The sequence below is a fragment of the Somniosus microcephalus genome, chromosome 15, assembly GCF_052327205.1.
Source record: "Somniosus microcephalus isolate GS21.2 chromosome 15, FLI_Smic_1.0, whole genome shotgun sequence".
Lineage (NCBI taxonomy): Eukaryota > Metazoa > Chordata > Chondrichthyes > Squaliformes > Somniosidae > Somniosus > Somniosus microcephalus.
Genome location: NC_141001.1, coordinates 122,260,243 through 122,281,144, shown reverse-complemented (window position 1 = coordinate 122,281,144; position 20,902 = coordinate 122,260,243). Strand labels below are relative to the sequence as shown.

The window sequence follows — 20,902 nt, the reverse complement described above, 5'->3', positions numbered from 1 at the left end:
CCCCTCCGACAGTGCAGCGCTCCCTCAGTACTGCCCCTTCGACAGTGCAGCACTCCCTCAGTATTGTCCATCCGAAAGTGCAGCGCTCCCTCAGTACTGCCCCTCCGACAGTGCGGCGCTCCCTCAGTACCGCCCCTCCGATAGTGCAGCGCTCCCTCAGTATTGTCCATCCGACAGTGCAGCGCTCCCTCAGTACTGCCCCTCCGACAGTGCAGCGCTCCCTCAGTATTGTCCATCCGACAGTGCAGCGCTCCCTCAGTACTGCCCCTCCGACAGTGCAGCGCTCCCTCAGTATTGTCCATCCGACAGTGCAGCGCTCCCTCAGTACCGCCCCTCCGACAGTGCAGCGCTCCCTCAGTATTGTCCATCCGACAGTGCAGCGCTCCCTCAGTACTGCCCCTCCGACAGTGCAGCGCTCCCTCAGTATTGTCCATCCGACAGTGCAGCACTCCCTCAGTACTGCCCCTCCGACAGTGCAGCGCTCCCTCAGTACTGACCCTCCGACAGTGCGGCGCTCCCTCAGTACTGACCCTCCGACAGTGCAGCGCTCCCTCAGTACTGACCCTCTGACAGTGCAGCGCTCCCTCAGTACTGCCCCTCCGACAGTGCAGCGCTCCCTCAGTACTGCCCCTCCGACAGTGCAGCGCTCCCTCAGTACTGCCCCTCCGACAGTGCAGCGCTCCCTCAGTACTGCCCCTCCGACAGTGCAGTACTCCCTCAGTACTGCCCCTCCGACAGTGCAGCGCTCCCTCAGTACTGCCCCTCTGACAGTGCAGCTCTCCCTCAGTACTGCCCCTCCGACAGTGCAGCGCTCCCTCAGTACTGACCCTCTGACAGTGCGGCGCTCCCTCAGTACTGACCCTCTGACAGTGCGGCGCTCCCTCAGTACTGCCCCTCCGACAGTGCAGCGCTCCCTCAGTACCGCCCCTCCGACAGTGCAGCGCTCCCTCAGTACTGACCCTCTGACAGTGCGGCGCTCCCTCAGTACTGACACTGGAGGAGGCGAGAATGCTACCAATAAGGCAAAGGCTCCACATCCACCTCTATTAATTATTGTAGTATGGAAGCTACCTCGGATACCTTTAACTCTCCGATTTATTTGCTCATAAACATTCCGTCCGCCAAAAAAATGTTTATCCATTGAAAAATTCGACTTGCTGGCAAATGATCTCCGAAGTGGCCCAGTGTGAAGCACCACGAATGATTTACAGGCTGAGAGTGGGAGGGTCCCTCTGACTGAGGGCAATTCTAATGAGAATTAAAATTATTTCAGGCAATAATCCAACTAAAACCAAGTGGAGTTTTTAACGTGGTTTATTTTGAGGGACACGACTGAAAAATTGATGAAATCATGGAAAGTGATTCCCAAAACACCGGTACAAATCCTGGAAAATCTCATAATCAATCACACAATGCAAAAAAAAAGAGGCCCCCAATATCCCTGAGAGTTTCCACTGGCTTCCTGGTGCAACGCCGGCGGGACTCCTGAAAAATCCATCAACAAACGACAGACACTTGGTTGCATCAGAACCTCCGCCATTTCTGGGAGTTTCCCGTGCGCGGCGCAGGGCGGGTGAGGGGGCTTCGTGGTAGAAATGTCCATCTACAGCTTTGAAGGCAAATGGCGTCTGGGGTGTGGAGGTGTCAAAGAGCCAGGGACCTCCCTACTCTGCGAGTACGCTGCTCTGGCTGACATGGGACCTCACATATCAGTGGCGGATGGTGCGGCCTTCGAGGTGAGGGGTATTGGATTTGGGCCGCCAGTGTTGGATTGTCATTCTCATCCTTGTGTTCAAATCCCTCCGCGGCTTCGCCCTCTCCCCATCTCTTTAAGCTGCTCCAGCCCTTCAACCCTCCGAGATCTCTGCGCTCCTCCAATTCTAGCCTCTTGAGCATCCCTGATTTTAATCGCTCCACCATTGGCGGCCGTGCCTTCAGCTGCCTGGGCCCTAAGCTCTGAAATTCCCTCCCTAAACCTCTCCGCCTCTCTCTCTCCTCCTTTAAGACCCTCCTTAAAACTCTGTCCCACCTGTCCTAATAGTTCCTGTGGATCGGTGTCAAGTTTTGTTTAATGAGTACACCTTTAGACGTCAGAGGTGGGAAATAAATGGATGGAAGCCCTTACTGAGGGGAGTTGTGAAGACTGTGATCGGGCGGGGGGGGAGGAGGAAGAGGGTCTGCGGGGTAGGTGGAGAGGGTAAGGGCAGACTGGAACCTGCCACGGAGAGGCGGGCACTGGAAGCGTAATGAGGCGCCCTCCCCCTGATAGCCTAAATGCGGGGATGGGGGTGGGGGTGGTGGCGGTGAGGGATGGTCAGCACTAAAGGACGCCGGCGGGCGAGATCCCGGTGTGACTGCCGGGGTCATCACCCGTGAATGTTTGGTCCCAGTCACCAAAAACCAGCCGGCCCAGGAACATATAGTGAATACATAGGTCGCCTTATCTGAGGAAGGATGTTCTTGCCATGGCGGGAGTGCAGCGAAGATTCACCAGACTGATACCTGGGATGGCAGGAATGACGTATGAGGAGAGATTGGGTCGATTGGGCTTGTACTTACTGGAGTTTAGAAGAATGAGAGGGGATCTCATTGAAACTTATAAAATTCTAACAGGACTAGACAGACTAGATGCAGGAAGGATGTTCCTGATGGCGGGGGAGTCCAGAACCAGGGGTCACAGTCTAAGGATAAGGGGTAAGCCATTTAGGACAGAGATGAGGAGGAATTTCTTCACCCAGAGAGTGGTGAACCTGTGGAATTCTCTACCACAGAAGGCAGTAGAGGCCAATTCATTAAATATATTCAAGAAGGAGTTGGATATATTTCTTAAGGCTAAAGGGATCAAGGGATATGGAGAGAAAGCAGGGACAGGGTACTGAATTTGGATGATCAGCCATGATCTCATTGAATGGCGGAGCGGGCTCGAGGGGCCGAATGGCCTACTCCTGCTCCTATCTTCTATGTTTCTAGAATGGTTCCTCTCCACCACTCCACCCGGAGTCCATTCCACGTGGTATCCCTGCTACATTTACCTTTCACTGGTTTGAACCTGTGTCCCTGCGTCTTTAACTGAAAGTGTTCGGGATCAAATCGCAGGCCACCACCACCTCCAAAGGGCAACTAAGAATAGAAAGAAAGACTTGCATTGCTACAGCGCCTTTGCTCGACCACCGGACGTCCCAAAGTGCTTTACAGCCAATGAAGTACTTTTTGAAGTGTAGTCACTGTTGCAATGTAGGCAACGCAGCAGCCCATTTGCGCACAGCAAGCTCCCACACACAGCAATATGATAATGACCAGATCATCTGTTTTTGTTATGTTGGTTGAGGGATAAATATTGGCCCCAGGACACCGGGGAGAACTCCCCTGCTCTCCTTCGAAATGGCCGTGGGATCTTTTACGTCCACCTGAGAGAGCAGACGGGGCCTCGGTTTAACGTCTCATCCGAAACTCCGACAGTGCGGCGCTCCCTCAGTACTGCACTGGGAGTGTCAGCCTAGATTTTTGTGCTCAAGTCTCTGGAGTGGGGACTTGAACCCACAACCTTCTGACTCAGAGGCGAGAGAGAGTGCTGCCCACTGAGCCACGGCTGAGATGAATGGGCAATAAATACCGGCCTTGCCAGCGATGCCCACATTCGGAGAATGAATAAAGAAAAGATATATTATGAAAAGGATGGATTTAAATATGGAGGTGCATGTTGATCGAGTAATTTTAGTACAATGCCAGTGCAAAACCTCCAACAACACTCGAGAAGCTTGACACCATCCTGGACAAAGCAGCCCATTTGATCGACACCCCATCCACCACCTTAAACATTCACTCCCTCCACCACCGGTGCACCATGGCTGCAGTGTGTACCATCTACAAGATGCACTGCAGCAACTCGCCAAGGTTTCTTCGGCAGCACCTCCCAAACCCACGACCTCTTCCACCTAGAAGGACAAGGGCAGTGGGCGCATGGGAACACCACCACCTGCAAGTTCCCCTCCAAGTCACACGCCATCCTGACTTGGAAGTATATCGCCGTTCCTTCATCGTCGCTGGGTCAAAATCCTGGAACTCCCTCCCTAACAGCACTGTGGGAGCACCTTCACCACACGGACTGCAGCGGTTCAAGAAGGCGGCTCACCACCACCTTCTCAAGGGCATGGGCAATAAATGCTGGACTTGCCAGTGATGCCCACATCCCAGGGACAAATAAAAAAATGATTTGAAAGGATTGGATGGAACGTTTTCTAGTGCAGTATTCATTACACAACGTCTCGTTTCTCCATTGCTTTGGCGTGAGAGGCATTCAAATGACCGGAGCAGTCAAGAATTTATCATCAAAAAACCGGTCTGGCACCTACACGAGCTTCATTGACCAAATGTCTCTGATTGGATGAATGGGGCCGTTTCCAATCTATTTGCACGAGCACGCGTCACAGCAGATGTTTTACATCGTTCCATTGTAACATGGTAAACATTAGAAATATTGTGCCTCTGTCCCGTGCCTATGTACATGTGGAAAATATTGAACCGTTTTGACCCTGGTTTGATTCTTGCTGACACCAGCTCCCTGTAAACCCCGTACAACTTCATTCTCAAGTACAAAAAAAAGAAAGATTCCTCTTCATCCCCACAAACCCGAGACACCCGAAAGACAATTACACCAGAGACTTTGCAAAAACGTGCTACACAGCAGCACAGAAACAGCGAGGAAGGGGAGAGAGGTTCATTGCGAAGGTGTCTTCTTTAGGCCATTTGAGATGGTCCATCGCTGGCCAGTGCATTCCTGAATTAAAATTTGGAGCTCAAACTTGTTGTCAGGATTTTCTTGAAGCTCCATGCACCTCTGTGATTTTGTGCTCTGTATCGGACCATCCTAAGAAAGAGAAACAAGATCAAATCATTATGGCCGAGAAATGCGATGATGCAAAACGGGTGGCCGAGCATCCAATATTTGAAGCGCGGCACGCACGCTAATTACAGGCTGGACATGCGCCTTCCGCCATACTGGTAAAGGCAGAAAAGGAGGCCTCCGGGGGGCCATGTTCTGGACTTCCCCACCAGAGGAAACAGTTTCTCCGTATCTACCTTAGCGAGTCCTTTTTTATCAACAACAACTTGCATTTATACAGCACCGTAAACACAGTGAATCGTCCCAGGGCGCTTCACAGGAGCGATTATCAGGCAAAATTTGACACCGAGCCACCTCAGGAGAAATTAGGGCAGGTGACCAAAAGCTTGGTCAAAGAGGTAGGTTTTAAAGAGCATCTTCCAGGAAGAGAGAGAGGTAGCGGGTCACAGAGGTTCAGGAGGGGAATTCCAGAGCTTGGGGCCCAGGCAGCTGAAGGCATGGCCGACAATGGTGGAGAGATGGAATCTGGAGATGCGCAAGAGACCAGAATTGGAGGAGCGCAGAGACCCCGGGTGTTGTAGGGCTCATCTTAAACACCTTGATTAGATCAACCCTCAACCTTCTAAACTCAAGAGAATACAAACCAAGTTTATGCAACCCTTTAAGCCCTGATGTCATGGGCCAGGAACCACATCTATTCATCTGCAGAGGGAAAGTGCTGCATAAATACTCCCTGATCCATGAAATCCACTATTCCACTCTGGCCTGCAGCTCTCCACTTTCCTCCTCCCCTCCCCCCTCCTGCCCCTTTCCGCTTCTCCCCCCCTCCTCCCCTTCTTCCCTCCCCCTCCCGCTCCCCCTTCAGCTCCTCCCCCTCCCCCTCCTCCCGCTCCTCCCCCTCCCCTGTCCACTTCTCCCCCTCCCCCTCCTCCCCCACTCCCTCCCATTCCTCCCCCTCCTCCCCTTCCTCCTCCTCCCCCTCCTCCCCCACTCCCTCCCGTTCCTCCCCCTTCTCCCCCACTCCCTCCCCCTGTCCACTCCTTCCCCTCCCTCTCCTCCCCCTCCCACTCCTCCTCCCCCTCCCCTCCTGCCCCTCCCCTCCCCCTCCTCCCCATTCCCTCCCCCTGCTCCACCTCCCTCTGTCCACTCCTTCCCCTCCCTCTCCTCCTCCTGTCCACTTCTCCCCCTCCCCCTCCTCCCCCACTCCCTCCCATTCCTCCCCCTCCTCCCCCACTCCCTCCCCCTGCTCCCCCTCCCCCTGTCCACTCCTTCCCCTCCCTCTCCTCCCCCTCCCACTCCTCCCCCTGCTCCACCTCCCCCTGTCCACTCCTTCCCCTCCCTCTCCTCCCCCTCCCATTCCTCCCCCTCCTCCCCCACTCCCTCCCCCTGCTCCAACTCCCCCTGTCCGCTCCTTCCCCTCCCTCTCCTCCCCCTCCCATTCCTCCCCCTCCTCCCCCACTCCCTCCCCCTGCTCCACCTCCCCCTGTCCGCTCCTTCCCCTCCCTCTCCTCCCCCTGTCCGCTCCTCCCCTTCCCCAAGTATTTTGAGGTCAGCCAACCTATCTTTGGAGGACCGCCTCCATTTTTCTCCCAGGACCCCCTTTGGGGCTGGGCCTTTGGTCTAGGATAAGTCGGCATTCCCCAATTGCCAGCCCGGTCCCCTTCCTGCTAAACCGGCAAAATCTTGAGTTTGCACCCCCCCACACCCAATCAGCCAGAGCGGGCTTCCCCATTGACCAGAACTCAAGAGAGCTTCCAACGTGTCCTTGTTTATTACTTGTTACAGAGCCGAGATCTGGGCCAGGTGCAAAGATAACGGGCTAGAAATTCCTCTCGGGCAGTGGTGCGGGTTGGGCGGAATCGGATCGGTCGCCCGTTACACATGGCGCCGGATATTCACTCCCATTCCGTCAACGGAGTATCAGACGCTGCCTGTAACAGGCGGCCGATCCAGGACCGCCCGTTCCCCGCCATCGCCCGAGAGGGATTTCCAGGCCAATGTGATTAACTCTGAAATAAAAACAGAAGATGCTGGAAACACTCAGCAGGTCAGGCAGCATCTGTGGAGAGAGAAACAGAGTCAACGTCTCAGGTCGATGACCCTTCATCAGAACTGGAAAAAGTTGGAGATGGAACAGGGTTTTTAAGCAAGTGTAGGGGCCGGGAAAGGGGGGAGGAAAGAACAAAAGGGAAGGTCTGTGATAGGGTGGAAGGCAGGAGAGGTTAAGAGACAAAAGGGATGATGGTGCAAGGCAAAAGGAGATGGTAATGGGACAAGTTAAGAAACAAAAGCTGACTCTAGATAAAGTGTAAATGGCAGAATGATCGACAGCTGCCACGTGAGAGAGAGAAACAAAAATGGAAAGAAAAGATAGGGGCCGAGGTTATGGCTTTTGATTAAATCTGTAGTTAATTGTGTGCATTCAAGTTATTAGCTTAACTGGTAAAAGCCAGCATTTCATGCACTATAATCTCAGTCTGGCTGTTGAAGTCAAGGGCTGACCGTCGCAGTTGATGCAGAGCTGAACTAGCTTAAGTAGTTGGTTCATCACCTGCCGAATTATTCATATTTTTTAAGCCACTTCAAGTCAGTGATTGAAAAAAAATCACCGAGCAGTCAATCGCATCATTCATTTACCAGAAAAGTCAATAGCCCGACCTTCATTACATTGCCACAGTGAGATAAACGAGTATTGGATTGAATTCCGATTGAATTCAGAGGGTGAAAGAGTGGCTAAAGAGCCCAGTCTCTACCTCCATAACATCGCCTGACTTCACACCTTCCTCAGCTCATCAGAACATAAAAAATAGGAGCAGGAGTCGGCCACTCGGCCCCTCGAGCCTGCTCTGTCATTCATGGCTGATCTTCTACCACATCTCCACTTTCCTGCACTATCCCCATATCCCTTGATTCCCTTAATATTCAAAAATCTATCGATCTACAGCCTTGAATATACTCAACGACTGAGCCTCCACAGCCCTCTGGGGTAGAGAATTCCAAAGATTCACCAGCCTCTGAGTGAAGAAATTTCTCCTCATCTCAGTCCTGAATGGCCGACCCCTTATTCTGAGACTGTGACCCCTGGTTCTAGACTCCCCAGCCAGGGGAAACATCCTCCCTGCATCTACCCTGTCAAGCCCTGTAAGAATTTTGTATGTTTCAATGAGATCACCTCTCATTCTTCTAAACTCTAGAGAATATAGGCCTAGTCTAGTCAATAGTGGGTACATCAAATCCCTGTGCATGGAGTTACCACACGGAAACAGGCCATTCGGACCCACCCTGTTCCCATATTCCTTCATCCACCTATCCAATCTAATCTTGAGGAATGGTCTTCAATTCATTTTAATATAAATAAAAAATAATTCATTTTTTTAGCACTATTCTGAGGAAGCTGTGTTAAATTTTCCATCTATAGTATATGAAAAATCTTACGTCCACCTGCCAATTGTTTCCACTTTCAATTCCCAGGTCCATATTTATCAGGGTAACTGCCTATGTCAACTTGTCTCGCTGTAATTACACACTCCGACCAGTGGTGGGTGCTGCGATGCCCCTGCAGGTTGGAGGGTGTAATTACAGCGTGACAAGTTGACATAGGCTATTTCCATTAAAAATGTGGACACAGAATCATAGAATTTTACAGTGATACAGCACAGAAGGAGGCCATTCGGCCCATCGTGCCTGTGCCAGAAATTCATAATGGAAATATGAAAATAAGGACAGAATGTCTGACTGTAAAATGGCTACTGAATTAGATCTGCGTATCCCCTTAAATTAGGCACTGCCCTATAAACCTACTCAGTTCCGTGTGCAATGCCAGAAGAGATTGACTAGCTTCAAAATCCTTGTATTAATAGGGGCATAGAGTACAAAAGCAAGGAAGTTATGCTAAACCTTTATAAAGCACTGGTTAGGCCTCAGCTAGAGCATTGTGTCCAATTCTGGGCAGTGCACTTTGGGAAGGATGTCAAGGTCTTGGAGAGGGTGTGGAGGAGATTTACTAGAATGGTGCCAGGGAGGAGGGAGTTTAGTTATGTGGAGAGACTGGAGAAGCTGGGATTGTTCTCCTTAGAACAGGGAAGGTTAAGTGGAGATTTAATAGAGATGTTCAAAATCATGAGGGGTTTTGATAGAGTAAATAAGGAGAAACTGTTTCCAGTGGCAGGAGGGTCGGTAACCAGAGGACACAGATTGAAGATAATCGGCAAAAGAACCAGAGGGGAGATGAGGAGAATTTTTTTACGTAGCAAGTTGTTGTGATCTGGAATGCGCTGCCTGAAAGGGCGGTGGAAGCAGATTCAATAATAACTTTCAAAAGGGAATTGGATAAATACTTGAAGTGGGAACAGTTGCAGGGCTGTGGGGAAAGAGCAGGGGAGTGGGTCTAATTGGAGAGCTCTTTCAAAGAGCCGGCACAGGCACGATGGGCCGAACGGCCTCCTCCTGTGCTGTGTGATTCTGTGACAATAAAACATCTCGACAGCTGCAGCTGCTCCAAGTATTTTTCCAATCTTTCTGTTTGCCCAGAATTGCTGAATGAATAATTAAACAGGCTGCAGGGCAGATTTACAGTTTTGTGTGAATTTACAATATAGAAAAAAGAATTGAATCGGAAATTAAAAAAAATGAAAAGTGCTTGTGTTTATCTCACAGGCGCCACAGCCTCGGCACGCCCCACAGCACCTTGCTGCCACAGTTGTTATTCAAGCTAAAACAAAAAAAAAATCCCCGAACAAGAACAATCGGGAGATTTATCACATCTGTGAATCCCGGCAGATTATCGGTCTTCTGAACTCGCTGTGCGTTACAAGTAATAAAATTTGCTTCGACGTCCCATAGCTCTTAAAGAACTGAAAAGTCCCAAAGCAAGGGCTTGCTTTCCGAATATAAATGACTCTATAAGCGAGCGGGTGAAGCATGCAATTTTTTTCCCTCCTACTATTCTTTCAGCCTCGTCATATTTACGCTTAACCTTTTCTCATATACATAGAAACATAGAAGATAGGAGCAGGAGTAGGCTATTCGGCTCGTCGAGCCTGCTCCGCCGTTCAATGCGATCATGGCTGATCATCCAAATTCAGTACCCTGTCCCTGCTTTCTCCCCATACCCCTTAATCCCTTTAGCCTTAAGAAATATATCCAACTCCTTCTTGAATATATTTAATGAATGAATTGGCCTCTACTGCCTTCTGTGGTAGAGAATTCCACAGGTTCACCACTCTGTGGGTGAAGAAATTCCTCCTCATTTCGGTCCTAAATGGCTTACCCCTTATCCTTAGACTGTGACCCCTGGTTCTGGACTCCCCCGCCATCGGGAACATCCTTCCTGCATCTAGTCTGTCCAGTCCTGTCAGAATTTTATAAGTTTCAATGAGATCCCCTCTCATTCTTCTAAACTCCAGCGAGTATAAGCCCAATCGACACAATCTCTCCACATACGTCACTCCTGCCATCCCAGGTATCAGCCTGGTGAATCTTCGCTGAACTCCCTCCATGGCAAGAACATCCTTCCTCAGATAAGGCGACCAAAACTGCACACAATACTCAAGATGTGGTCTCACCAAGGCCCTGTACAACTGCAGCAAGACATCCTTGTTCCTGTACTCAAACCCTCTCGCTACGAAGGCCAACATACCATTTGCCTTCTTAACCGCCTGCTGCACCTGCATGCTTACCTTCAGCGACTGGTGCACAAGGACGCCCAGGTCTCGTTGCACTTCCCCTTCTCCCAATCTATTGCCATTCAGATAATAATCTGCCTTCCTGGTTTTGCCACCAAAGTCGATAACCTCACATTTATCCACGTTATATTGCATCTGTCATGCTTCTGCCCAATCACCCAACCTGTCCAAATCATAGCTAACTCACACCCAGTCCCATTCACCCATAACCCCCTGTGCTCACTGCCCCGTGTCCTAACTCACACCCAGTCCCGTTCACCCACCACCCCCTGTGCTCACTGCCCCGTGTTGTAACTCAAACCCAGTCCCGTTCACCCATCACCCCCGGTGTTCACTGCCCCATGTCCTAACTCACACCCAGTCCCGTTCACCCATCAACCCCTGTGCTCACTGCCCCGTGTCCTAACTCGCACCCAGTCCCATTCACCCATCACCCCCTGTGCTTGCACGGGACTGGGTGCGAGTTAGGACACGGGGCAGTGAGCACAGGGGGTGATGGGTGAACGGGACTGGGTGTGAGTTAGGACACGGGGCAGTGAGCACAGGGGGTGATGGGTGAACGGGACTGGGTGCGAGTTAGGACACGGGGCAGTGAGCACAGGGGGTGATGGGTGAACGGGACTGGGTGCGAGTTAGGACACGGGGCAGTGAGCACAGGGGGTGATGGGTGAACGGGACTGGGTGTGAGTTAGGACATGGGGCAGTGAGCACAGGGGGTGATGGGTGAACGGGACTGGGTGCGAGTTAGGACACGGGGCAGTGAGCACAGGGGGTGATGGGTGAACGGGACTGGGTGTGAGTTAGGACACGGGTCAGTGAGCACAGGGGGTGATGGGTGAACGGGACTGGGTGTGAGTTAGGACACGGGGCAGTGAGCACAGGGGGTGATGGGTGAACGGGACTGGGTGTGAGTTAGGACACGGGGCAGTGAGCACAGGGGGTGATGGGTGAACGGGACTGGGTGTGAGTTAGGACACGGGGCAGTGAGCACAGGGGGTGATGGGTGAACGGGACTGGGTGCGAGTTAGGACACGGGGCAGTGAGCACAGGGGGTGATGGGTGAACGGGACTGGGTGCGAGTTAGGACACGGGGCAGTGAGCACAGGGGGTGATGGGTGAACGGGACTGGGTGTGAGTTAGGACATGGGGCAGTGAGCACAGGGGGTGATGGGTGAACGGGACTGGGTGCGAGTTAGGACACGGGGCAGTGAGCACAGGGGGTGATGGGTGTACGGGGCTGGGTGTGAGTTAGGACACGGGGCAGTGAGCACAGGGGGTGATGGGTGAACGGGACTGGGTGTGAGTTAGGACACGGGGCAGCGAGCACAGGGGGTGATGGGTGAACGGGTCTGGGTGTGAGTTAGGACACGGGACAGTGAGCACAGGGGGTGATGGGTGAATGGGTCTGGGTGTGAGTTAGGACACGGAGCAGCCAAGTGTTGGATGACCTCAAGTTTACGTAAGGTAGAACGTGGGCAGAAACAGAAGATTCAAGGTGTAGCGATGTACTTGACAGAAGATTCTCCTTAGCTGCTGCCAGCTGAAAATGGCGAAGGTCCAGAGAAAGTCTGCCAACCTAACATCAGACGAGAAGAAAGTCCTGTCATATCGCTACCCAGCTATCTCGTGACTATTCTGCTCCATTCCCAGTAACAGTCCAGTCAATGAAAAGCTTTCCTTTAAAGAGAGAAAGAACTTGCATTTCTGCAATGGCCTTTCATCACCTCAGCACGGCCCAAAGCGCTTCACAGCCAATGAAGTACTTTTGCAGTGCAGTCGCTGTTGTAATGTGGGAAAGCTGACAAACATAGAAACATAGAAGATAGGAGCAGGAGTAGGCCATTCGGTCCCTCGAGCCTGCTCCGTCATTCAATGAGATCATGGCTGATCATCCAAATTCAGTACCCTGTCCCTGCCTTCTCCCCATATCCCTTGATCCCTTTAGTCTTAAGAAATATATCCAACTCCTTCTTGAATATATTTAATGAATTGGCCTCCACTGCCTTCTGTGGTAGAGAATTCCACAGGTTCACCACTCTCTGGGTGAAGAAATTCCTCCTCATCTCTGTCCTAAATGGCTTACCCCTTATCCTTAGACTGTGACCCCTGGTTCTGGACTCCCCCGCCATCGGGAACATCCTTTCTGCATCTAGTCTGTCTAATCCTGTTAGAATTTTATAAGTTTCAATGAGATCCCCTCTCATTCTTCTAAACTCCAGCGAGTATAAGCCTAATCGACCCAATCGCTCCTCATACGTCATTCCTGCCATCCCAGGTATCAGTCTGGTGAATCTTCGCTGCACTCCCTCCATGGCAAGAACATCCTTCCTCAGATAAGGCGACCAAAACTGCACACAATGCTCAAGGTGTGGTCTCACCAAGGCCCTGTACAACTGCAGCAAGACATACTTGCTCCTGAAATTGAATCCTCTCGCTATGAAGGCCAACATACCATTTTCCTTCTTAACCGTATGCTGCACCTGCATGCTTACCTTCAGCGACTGGTGCACAAGGACACCCAGGTCTCGTTGCACTACCCCTTTTTCCAATCTATTGCCGTTCAGATAATAATCTGCCTTCCTGTTTTTGCTTCCAAAGTGGATAACCTCGCATTTACCAACATTATACTGCATCTGCCATGCATCTGCCCAATCGCCCAACCTGTCCAAATCATAGCTAACTCACACCCAGTCCCATTCACCCATAACCCCCTGTGCTCACTGCCCCGTGTCCTAACTCACACCCAGTCCCGTTCACCCACCACCCCCTGTGCTCACTGCCCCGTGTTGTAACTCACACCCAGTCCCGTTCACCCATCACCCCCTGTGTTCACTGCCCCATGTCCTAACTCACACCCAGTCCCGTTCACCCATCAACCCCTGTGCTCACTGCCCCGTGTCCTAACTCGCACCCAGTCCCATTCACCCATCACCCCCTGTGCTCGCACGGGACTGGGTGTGAGTTAGGACACGGGGCAGTGAGCACAGGGGGTGATGGGTGAACGGGACTGGGTGTGAGTTAGGACACGGGGCAGTGAGCACAGGGGGTGATGGGTGAGCGGGACTGGGTGCGAGTTAGGACACGGGGCAGTGAGCACAGGGGGTGATGGGTGAACGGGACTGGGTGCGAGTTAGGACACGGGGCAGTGAGCACAGGGGGTGATGGGTGAACGGGACTGGGTGTGAGTTAGGACATGGGGCAGTGAGCACAGGGGGTGATGGGTGAACGGGACTGGGTGCGAGTTAGGACACGGGGCAGTGAGCACAGGGGGTGATGGGTGTACGGGACTGGGTGTGAGTTAGGACACGGGGCAGTGAACACAGGGGGTGATGGGTGAACGGGACTGGGTGTGAGTTAGGACATGGGGCAGCGAGCACAGGGGGTGATGGGTGAACGGGTCTGGGTGTGAGTTAGGACACGGGACAGTGAGCACAGGGGGTGATGGGTGAATGGGTCTGGGTGTGAGTTAGGACACGGAGCAGCCAAGTGTTGGATGACCTCAAGTTTACGTAAGGTAGAACGTGGGCAGAAACAGAAGATTCAAGGTGTAGCGATGTACTTGACAGAAGATTCTCCTTAGCTGCTGCCAGCTGAAAATGGCGAAAGTCCAGAGAAAGTCTGCCAACCTAACATCAGACGAGAAGAAAGTCCTGTCATATCGCTACCCAGCTATCTCGTGACTATTCTGCTCCATTCCCAGTAACAGTCCAGTCAATGAAAAGCTTTCCTTTAAAGAGAGAAAGAACTTGCATTTCTGCAATGGCCTTTCATCACCTCAGCACGGCCCAAAGCGCTTCACAGCCAATGAAGTACTTTTGCAGTGCAGTCGCTGTTGTAATGTGGGAAAGCTGACAAACATAGAAACATAGAAGATAGGAGCAGGAGTAGGCCATTCGGTCCCTCGAGCCTGCTCCGTCATTCAATGAGATCATGGCTGATCATCCAAATTCAGTACCCTGTCCCTGCCTTCTCCCCATATCCCTTGATCCCTTTAGTCTTAAGAAATATATCCAACTCCTTCTTGAATATATTTAATGAATTGGCCTCCACTGCCTTCTGTGGTAGAGAATTCCACAGGTTCACCACTCTCTGGGTGAAGAAATTCCTCCTCATCTCTGTCCTAAATGGCTTACCCCTTATCCTTAGACTGTGACCCCTGGTTCTGGACTCCCCCGCCATCGGGAACATCCTTTCTGCATCTAGTCTGTCTAATCCTGTTAGAATTTTATAAGTTTCAATGAGATCCCCTCTCATTCTTCTAAACTCCAGCGAGTATAAGCCTAATCGACCCAATCGCTCCTCATACGTCATTCCTGCCATCCCAGGTATCAGTCTGGTGAATCTTCGCTGCACTCCCTCCAAGGCAAGAACATCCTTCCTCAGATAAGGCGACCAAAACTGCACACAATGCTCAAGGTGTGGTCTCACCAAGGCCCTGTACAACTGCAGCAAGACATACTTGCTCCTGAAATTGAATCCTCTCGCTATGAAGGCCAACATACCATTTTCCTTCTTAACCGTATGCTGCACCTGCATGCTTACCTTCAGCGACTGGTGCACAAGGACACCCAGGTCTTGTTGCACTTCCCCTTTTTCCAATCTATTGCCGTTCAGATAATAATCTGCCTTCCTGTTTTTGCTTCCAAAGTGGATAACCTCGCATTTACCAACATTATACTGCATCTGCCATGCATCTGCCCAATCGCCCAACCTGTCCAAATCGTACTGGAGTTTCTCTACATTCTCCTCACAGCACACACGCCCACCCAGCTTTGTGTCATCTGCAATCTTGGAGATATTACATCTAGTTCCCTCGTCTAGATCATTAATATATATTGTTAACAACTGGGGTCCTAGCACCGATCCCTGCGGTACCCCACTAGTCACTGCTTTCCACTCGGAAAAAGACCCGTTTATTCCAACTCTTTGCTTCCTGTCTGCCTGCCAGTTTTCTATCCAAGTCAGCACCTTACCCCCAATCCCATGTGCTTTAACTTTGCACGCTAGTCTCTTATGCGGGACCTTATCGAAAGCCTTCTGAAAGTCCAAATACACCACATCCACTGGTTCTCCCTTATCTATTCTACCAGTTACATCCTCAAAAAATTCCAGTCGATTAGTCAAGCACGATTTACCTTTTGTAAATCCATGTTGACTTTGTCCAATTCTGTCACTGTTTTCCAAGTGCTCTGCTATTACATCTTTTATAATGGACTCTAGCATTTTCCCCACTACCGATGTCAGGCTTACCGGTCTATTTTTCTCTACCACCTTTTTTAAATAGTGGGGTTACATTAGCTACCCTCCAATCCATGGGAACTGTTCCAAAGTCTATAGAATTTTGGAAGATGACCAGCAATGCATCTACTATTTCTAGGGCCACTTCCTTAAGTACCCTAGGATGTAAATTATCAGTCCCATGGGATTTATCGGCCTTCAATCCCATCAATTTCCCTAACACCATTTCTCTACAAATACTGATTTCATTCAGTTCCTCCCTCTCATCAGACCCTATGTTCCCCGACATCTCTGGGAGGTTATTTGTGTCCTCCTTTGTGAAGACAGAACCAAAGTATGTATTTAATTGGTCTGCCATGTCTTCGTTCCCCATTATAAATTCCCCTGATTCTGACTGCAAGGGACCTACGCTTGACTTCACCAATCTTTTTCTCTTCACATATCAATTGACAATTGACAAAGAACTTATTACAATTGACAATAAGGTCTCCAGTGTAACAGTCAATGTCAGAAGGCTATAATTTTGTGAAATCCGAAGTACCGCTGCAGCAGATTGGTAACGATTATCTTGACAACAGCTCCTGAGAAACCGTCACACTGTTTGCTGCAGTCTTCCCAAATGGTTTCTAAACAGATTGTTATAAAAACAAAAAAGATCATCTGAAACAAGAATTAGGCGCTGGTTTTTGAAGTTGCCCATTCTCGATTGTACCCAAAACACAGCTGTAAAATAATCAACTGTGGCACAATTTCAGCTGTACCGGGCGTTGCGTATAGCGGGCACACCGTGTTCACTCAAACACACCCGACACCAGTGCTGGGGACTGTATCCCAGCCCCGGTTACCCGGCTTTGCTCCATATCCCTGTAACCCAGTAACTTTTAAAAGGGAATAAGAACATAAGAATTAGGAGCAGGAGTCGGCCATTCGGCCCCTCGAGCCTGCTCCACCATTCAATAAGATCAGGGCTGATCTTCGACCTCAACTCCACTTTCCCGCCCGATCCCCATATCCCTTGATTCCCCTCGAGTCCAAATATCTATCGATCTCAGCCTTGAATATACTCAATGACTGAGCATCCACAGCCCTCTGGGGTAGAGAATTCCAAAGGTTCACAATCCCCCGAGTGAAGAAATTCCTCCTCATCTCAGTCTAAAATGGTCGACCCCTTATCCTGAGACTATGCCCCCTAGTGCTAGACTCTCCAGCCAGGGGGAAACAGCCTCTCAGCATCTCAGCAACCGCTCCATTCCCACTCGGACCTCACCGTCCGCGGCCTCTTGCATTGTTCCATGGAAGCTCAGCGTAAGCTCGAGGAACAGCACCTCATCTTCCGATTAGGCACTTTACAGCCTTCTGGACTCAACACAGAGTTCAACAATTTCAGATCATAACCTCGGCCCCAATTATATTTTTATATTTTTTATCCACACTTTTGGTTTGTGCCTTTTCCTCTTTCTCTCTCCCCCACATGGCAGCTGTCTCTCACTCTGCCAGCGCATTTCACACTTCACCGAGAGCCATTGTCTGTTTCTTTACCTGTCCTATTACCATCTCGTCTCACCTTGAATATCTCTTAATGTCTCCTCACTTCTCCCAGACCTTCCCTTTTGTTCTTTCATCCCCTCCCCCATTTCCCAGCCCCCAAACTTGCTTTTTAATCTGTTTCATTTCCTGCTTTTTTTTCTCAGTCCTGACGAAGGGTTTCGACCTGAAACGTTGACTCTATTTCTCTCTCCACGGATGTTGCCCTGGCCTGCTGAGTTTTTCCAGTGTCTTCTGTTGTTATCTCAGCCTCTACCCTGTCAATCCCCCTCGGAACCTTCTATGTTTCAATGCGATCACCTCTCATTCTTCTAAACTCCAGAGAGTACCGGCCCATTCTACACCATGCCTGATGTTCTTACCCAGTTGTAGATTTGTTACGACTGCCAAAGGCCAATTTCGCCCCCACCAATTGTGCTGAATGAACCGTTTCCAGGGTCTGAGAGACGGACGGTGCTTTGGGCTGTAAACAAATCTCGGTGTTGAACTCAAAGGTAAAATTGTGCCAGAGCCTGTGATGCGATTCTCGACCGCAAATGTGCTGAGCTTGTAAATACCAAGTCCCCGAATCCCTCTGATTCTGGCAGTTTATTTGTTAGGGAATTGGTGCAACTGTGACTGAATTGAGCAGAAAGCATGAAGCAGTTGATTGAAGAGTTGTTGAGTGTGTGTTTTTTTACTGTAGGGAGCTTGTTATTACAGAAAGTAATAGACTGTTTCATTTTATATGCATGAACATCCATGATTGTGACAATAAATTCTCGAATCAATCAGAGAAGCAAACAGTTAAATGATCCTGCTGGGAATTCGACTTCAGAGTGAACACTGGTGCAAATGGGTCAGTCGTGGCTCAGTGGGCAGAAGGTCGTGGGTTCAAGTCCCACTCCAGAGAGTTGAGCACAAAAATACAGACTGACATTCCCAGTGCAGTATTGAGGGAGTGCTGCGCTGTCAGAGGGGCAGTACTGAGGGAGCGCTGCACTGTCAGAGGGTCAGTACTGAGGGAGCGCTGCACTGTCAGAGGGTCAGTACTGAGGGAGCGCTGCACTGTCAGAGGGTCAGTACTGAGGGAGCGCTGCACTGTCGGAGGGGCAGTACTGAGGGAGAGCTGCACTGTCAGAGGGTCAGTACTGAGGGAGCGCTGCACTGTCGGAGGGGCAGTACTGAGGGAGCGCCGCACTGTCGGAGGGGCAGTACTGAGGCAGTGCTGCACTGTCGGAGGGGCAGTACTGAGGGAGCGCCGCACTGTCGGGGGGGCAGTACTGAGGGAGTGCTGCACTGTCAGAGGAGCAGTACTGAGGGAGCGCTACACTGTCGGAGGGGCAGTACTGAGGGTGCGCCGCACTGTCGGGGGGGCAGTACTGAGGGAGTGCTGCACTGTCGGAGGAGCAGTACTGAGGGAGCGCTACACTGTCGGAGGGGCAGTACTGAGGGAGCGCTGCACTGTCGGTGGGGCAGTACTGAGGGAGCGCCGCAATGTCGGAGGGGCAGTACTGAGGGAGCGCCGCACTGTTGGAGGGGCAGTACTGAGGGAGTGCTGCACTGTCGGAGGAGCAGTACTGAGGGAGCGCTGCACTGTCGGGAGGGGCAGTACTGAGGGAGCGCTGCACTGTCGGAGAGGCAGTACTGAGGGAGCACTGCACTGTTCGAGGGGCAGTACTGAGGGAGCGCTGCACTGTCGGAGGGTCAGTACTGAGGGAGCGCTGCACTGTCGGAGGGGCCGTCTTTCAGATGAGATGTTAAATCGAAGCCTTGTCTACTCTCTCGGGTGGGTGTAAAAGATCCCAAGGCCACTATTTCGAAGAAGAGCAGGGGAGCTCTCCCCGGTGTCCTGGGGCCAATATTTATCCCTCAATCAACATCACTAAATCAGATTATCTGGTCATTATCACATTGCTGTTTGTGGGATCTTGCTGTGTGCAAATTGGCTGCTGTGTTTCCTACATTACAACAGTGGCCACACTTCAAAAAAGTACTTCATTGGCTGTAAAGCGCTTTGGGACGTCCTGAGGTGGTGAAAGGCGCTGGAGAAACACGAGTCTTTCTTTTTCCATTTTTTACAGCTCCACTTTATGAGTTCAAAATGTCCCGCACTCCAACTTGTGTTCACAACAATGACAACATCTGTTGGCGTCCCTGAAACTTACAGCAAACGAGGAGATACTGAATAACGGATTTGGTTATTATAGTGTTTAACGGATGCAGTTATATATTTTAACCAGAGGATGTCTCACTGAATGCACTTCACAGATTACATAGAATATACAGCACGGGAACAAGCCGCTCAGCCCAGCTGCTCTGTGTTGGTGTTTATACTCTGCACGAGTCTCCTCCCAGTCCATCTGCCTCTCACCATAACCTTCTATTCCTTTCTCCCTCATGTGTTTATCCAGCTTCCCGTTAAATGCATCGATACTATTCGCCTCAACCACTCCCTGTGGTAGCGAGTTCCACATTCTCACCACTCTCTGGGTAAAGAAGTTTCTCCTGAATTCCCTATTGGATTTATTAGTGACTATCGCATATTGATGGCCTCTAGTCCACAAGTGGAAACGTTCCCTCCACATCTACCCAGTCCAACCCATTTGTAATTTTAAAGCCCTCTATCGGGTCACCTCTAAGCCTTCTCTTTGCTGAAGGAAAAAGCCCCCAGCTGTTCAATCTTTCCCAATAGCTGTAATCTCTCAGTTCTGGGACCATCCTGGTGAATCTTTTTTGCACTTTCTCCAGTGTGTCCCTGTGCTTTTTATTGTAGAGACCAGACCCGTGCACAGTGCTGTGAGTGCAGCCTGACCAGGGTCCAATACAAGGTTAGCAACTTCAAACCTCGGGATGTCATCACACAAGCAGGAATGACGTATGAGGAGAGATTGGGTCGATTGGGCTTGTACTCGCTGGAGTTTAGAAGAATGAGAGGGGATCTCATTGAAACTTATAAAATTCTAACAGGACTGGACAGACTAGATGCAGGAAGGATGTTCCCGATGGTCGGGGAGTCCAGAACCAGGGGTCACAGTCTAAGGATAAGGGGTAAGCCATTTAGGACTGAGATGAGGAGGAATTTCTTCACCCAGAGAGTGGTGAACCTGTGGAATTTTCTACCACAGAAGGCAGTAGAGGCCAATTCATTAAATATATTCAAGAAGGAGTTAGAGATATTTCTTAAGGCTAAAGGGATCAAGGGATATAGGGAGAAAGCAGGGACAGAGTACTGAATTTGGATGATCAGCCATGACTTTATTAAATGGCAGAACAGGCTCAAGGGGCCGAATGGCCTACTCTTGCTCCTATCTTTGTTAGAAGAAGGTGTAGTGCCAGAGGACTGGCGGATAGCTAACATGATACCGATATTTAAGAAGGGAGATAGAACATGTCCAGGGAATTATAGACCAGTCAGCTTAACATCGGTGGTAGGAAAAATAATGGAATCCCTACTAAAGGAGAAAATGGAAGGACATCCAGAAACCAAAAATATAATAATAAATAGTCAGCATGGATTTCAAAAGGGAAAGTCTTGCTTGACCAACCTCATTGAATTTTTGAAGAGGTAACAGAGAGAGTAGACAAGGGTAATGCAGTAGATGTAATTTAT

At 50.5% G+C, this 20,902-nt stretch overlaps 1 protein-coding gene across 1 annotated transcript in view; it reads right to left on the bottom strand.

Moving 5' to 3' along the window:
• Positions 1–1,298: 1,298 nt before the first annotated feature.
• The window catches only part of LOC147107196 (polypeptide N-acetylgalactosaminyltransferase 18-like), a 729,889-nt gene continuing 710,285 nt past the window's right edge, over positions 1,299–20,902 (bottom strand). The window contains exon 11 of the mRNA XM_086008375.1: positions 1,299–4,867. Coding sequence (XP_085864501.1) covers positions 4,718–4,867 — 150 coding nt within the window. The 3' untranslated portion in view covers positions 1,299–4,717. The remainder of the gene's footprint in view (positions 4,868–20,902) is intronic.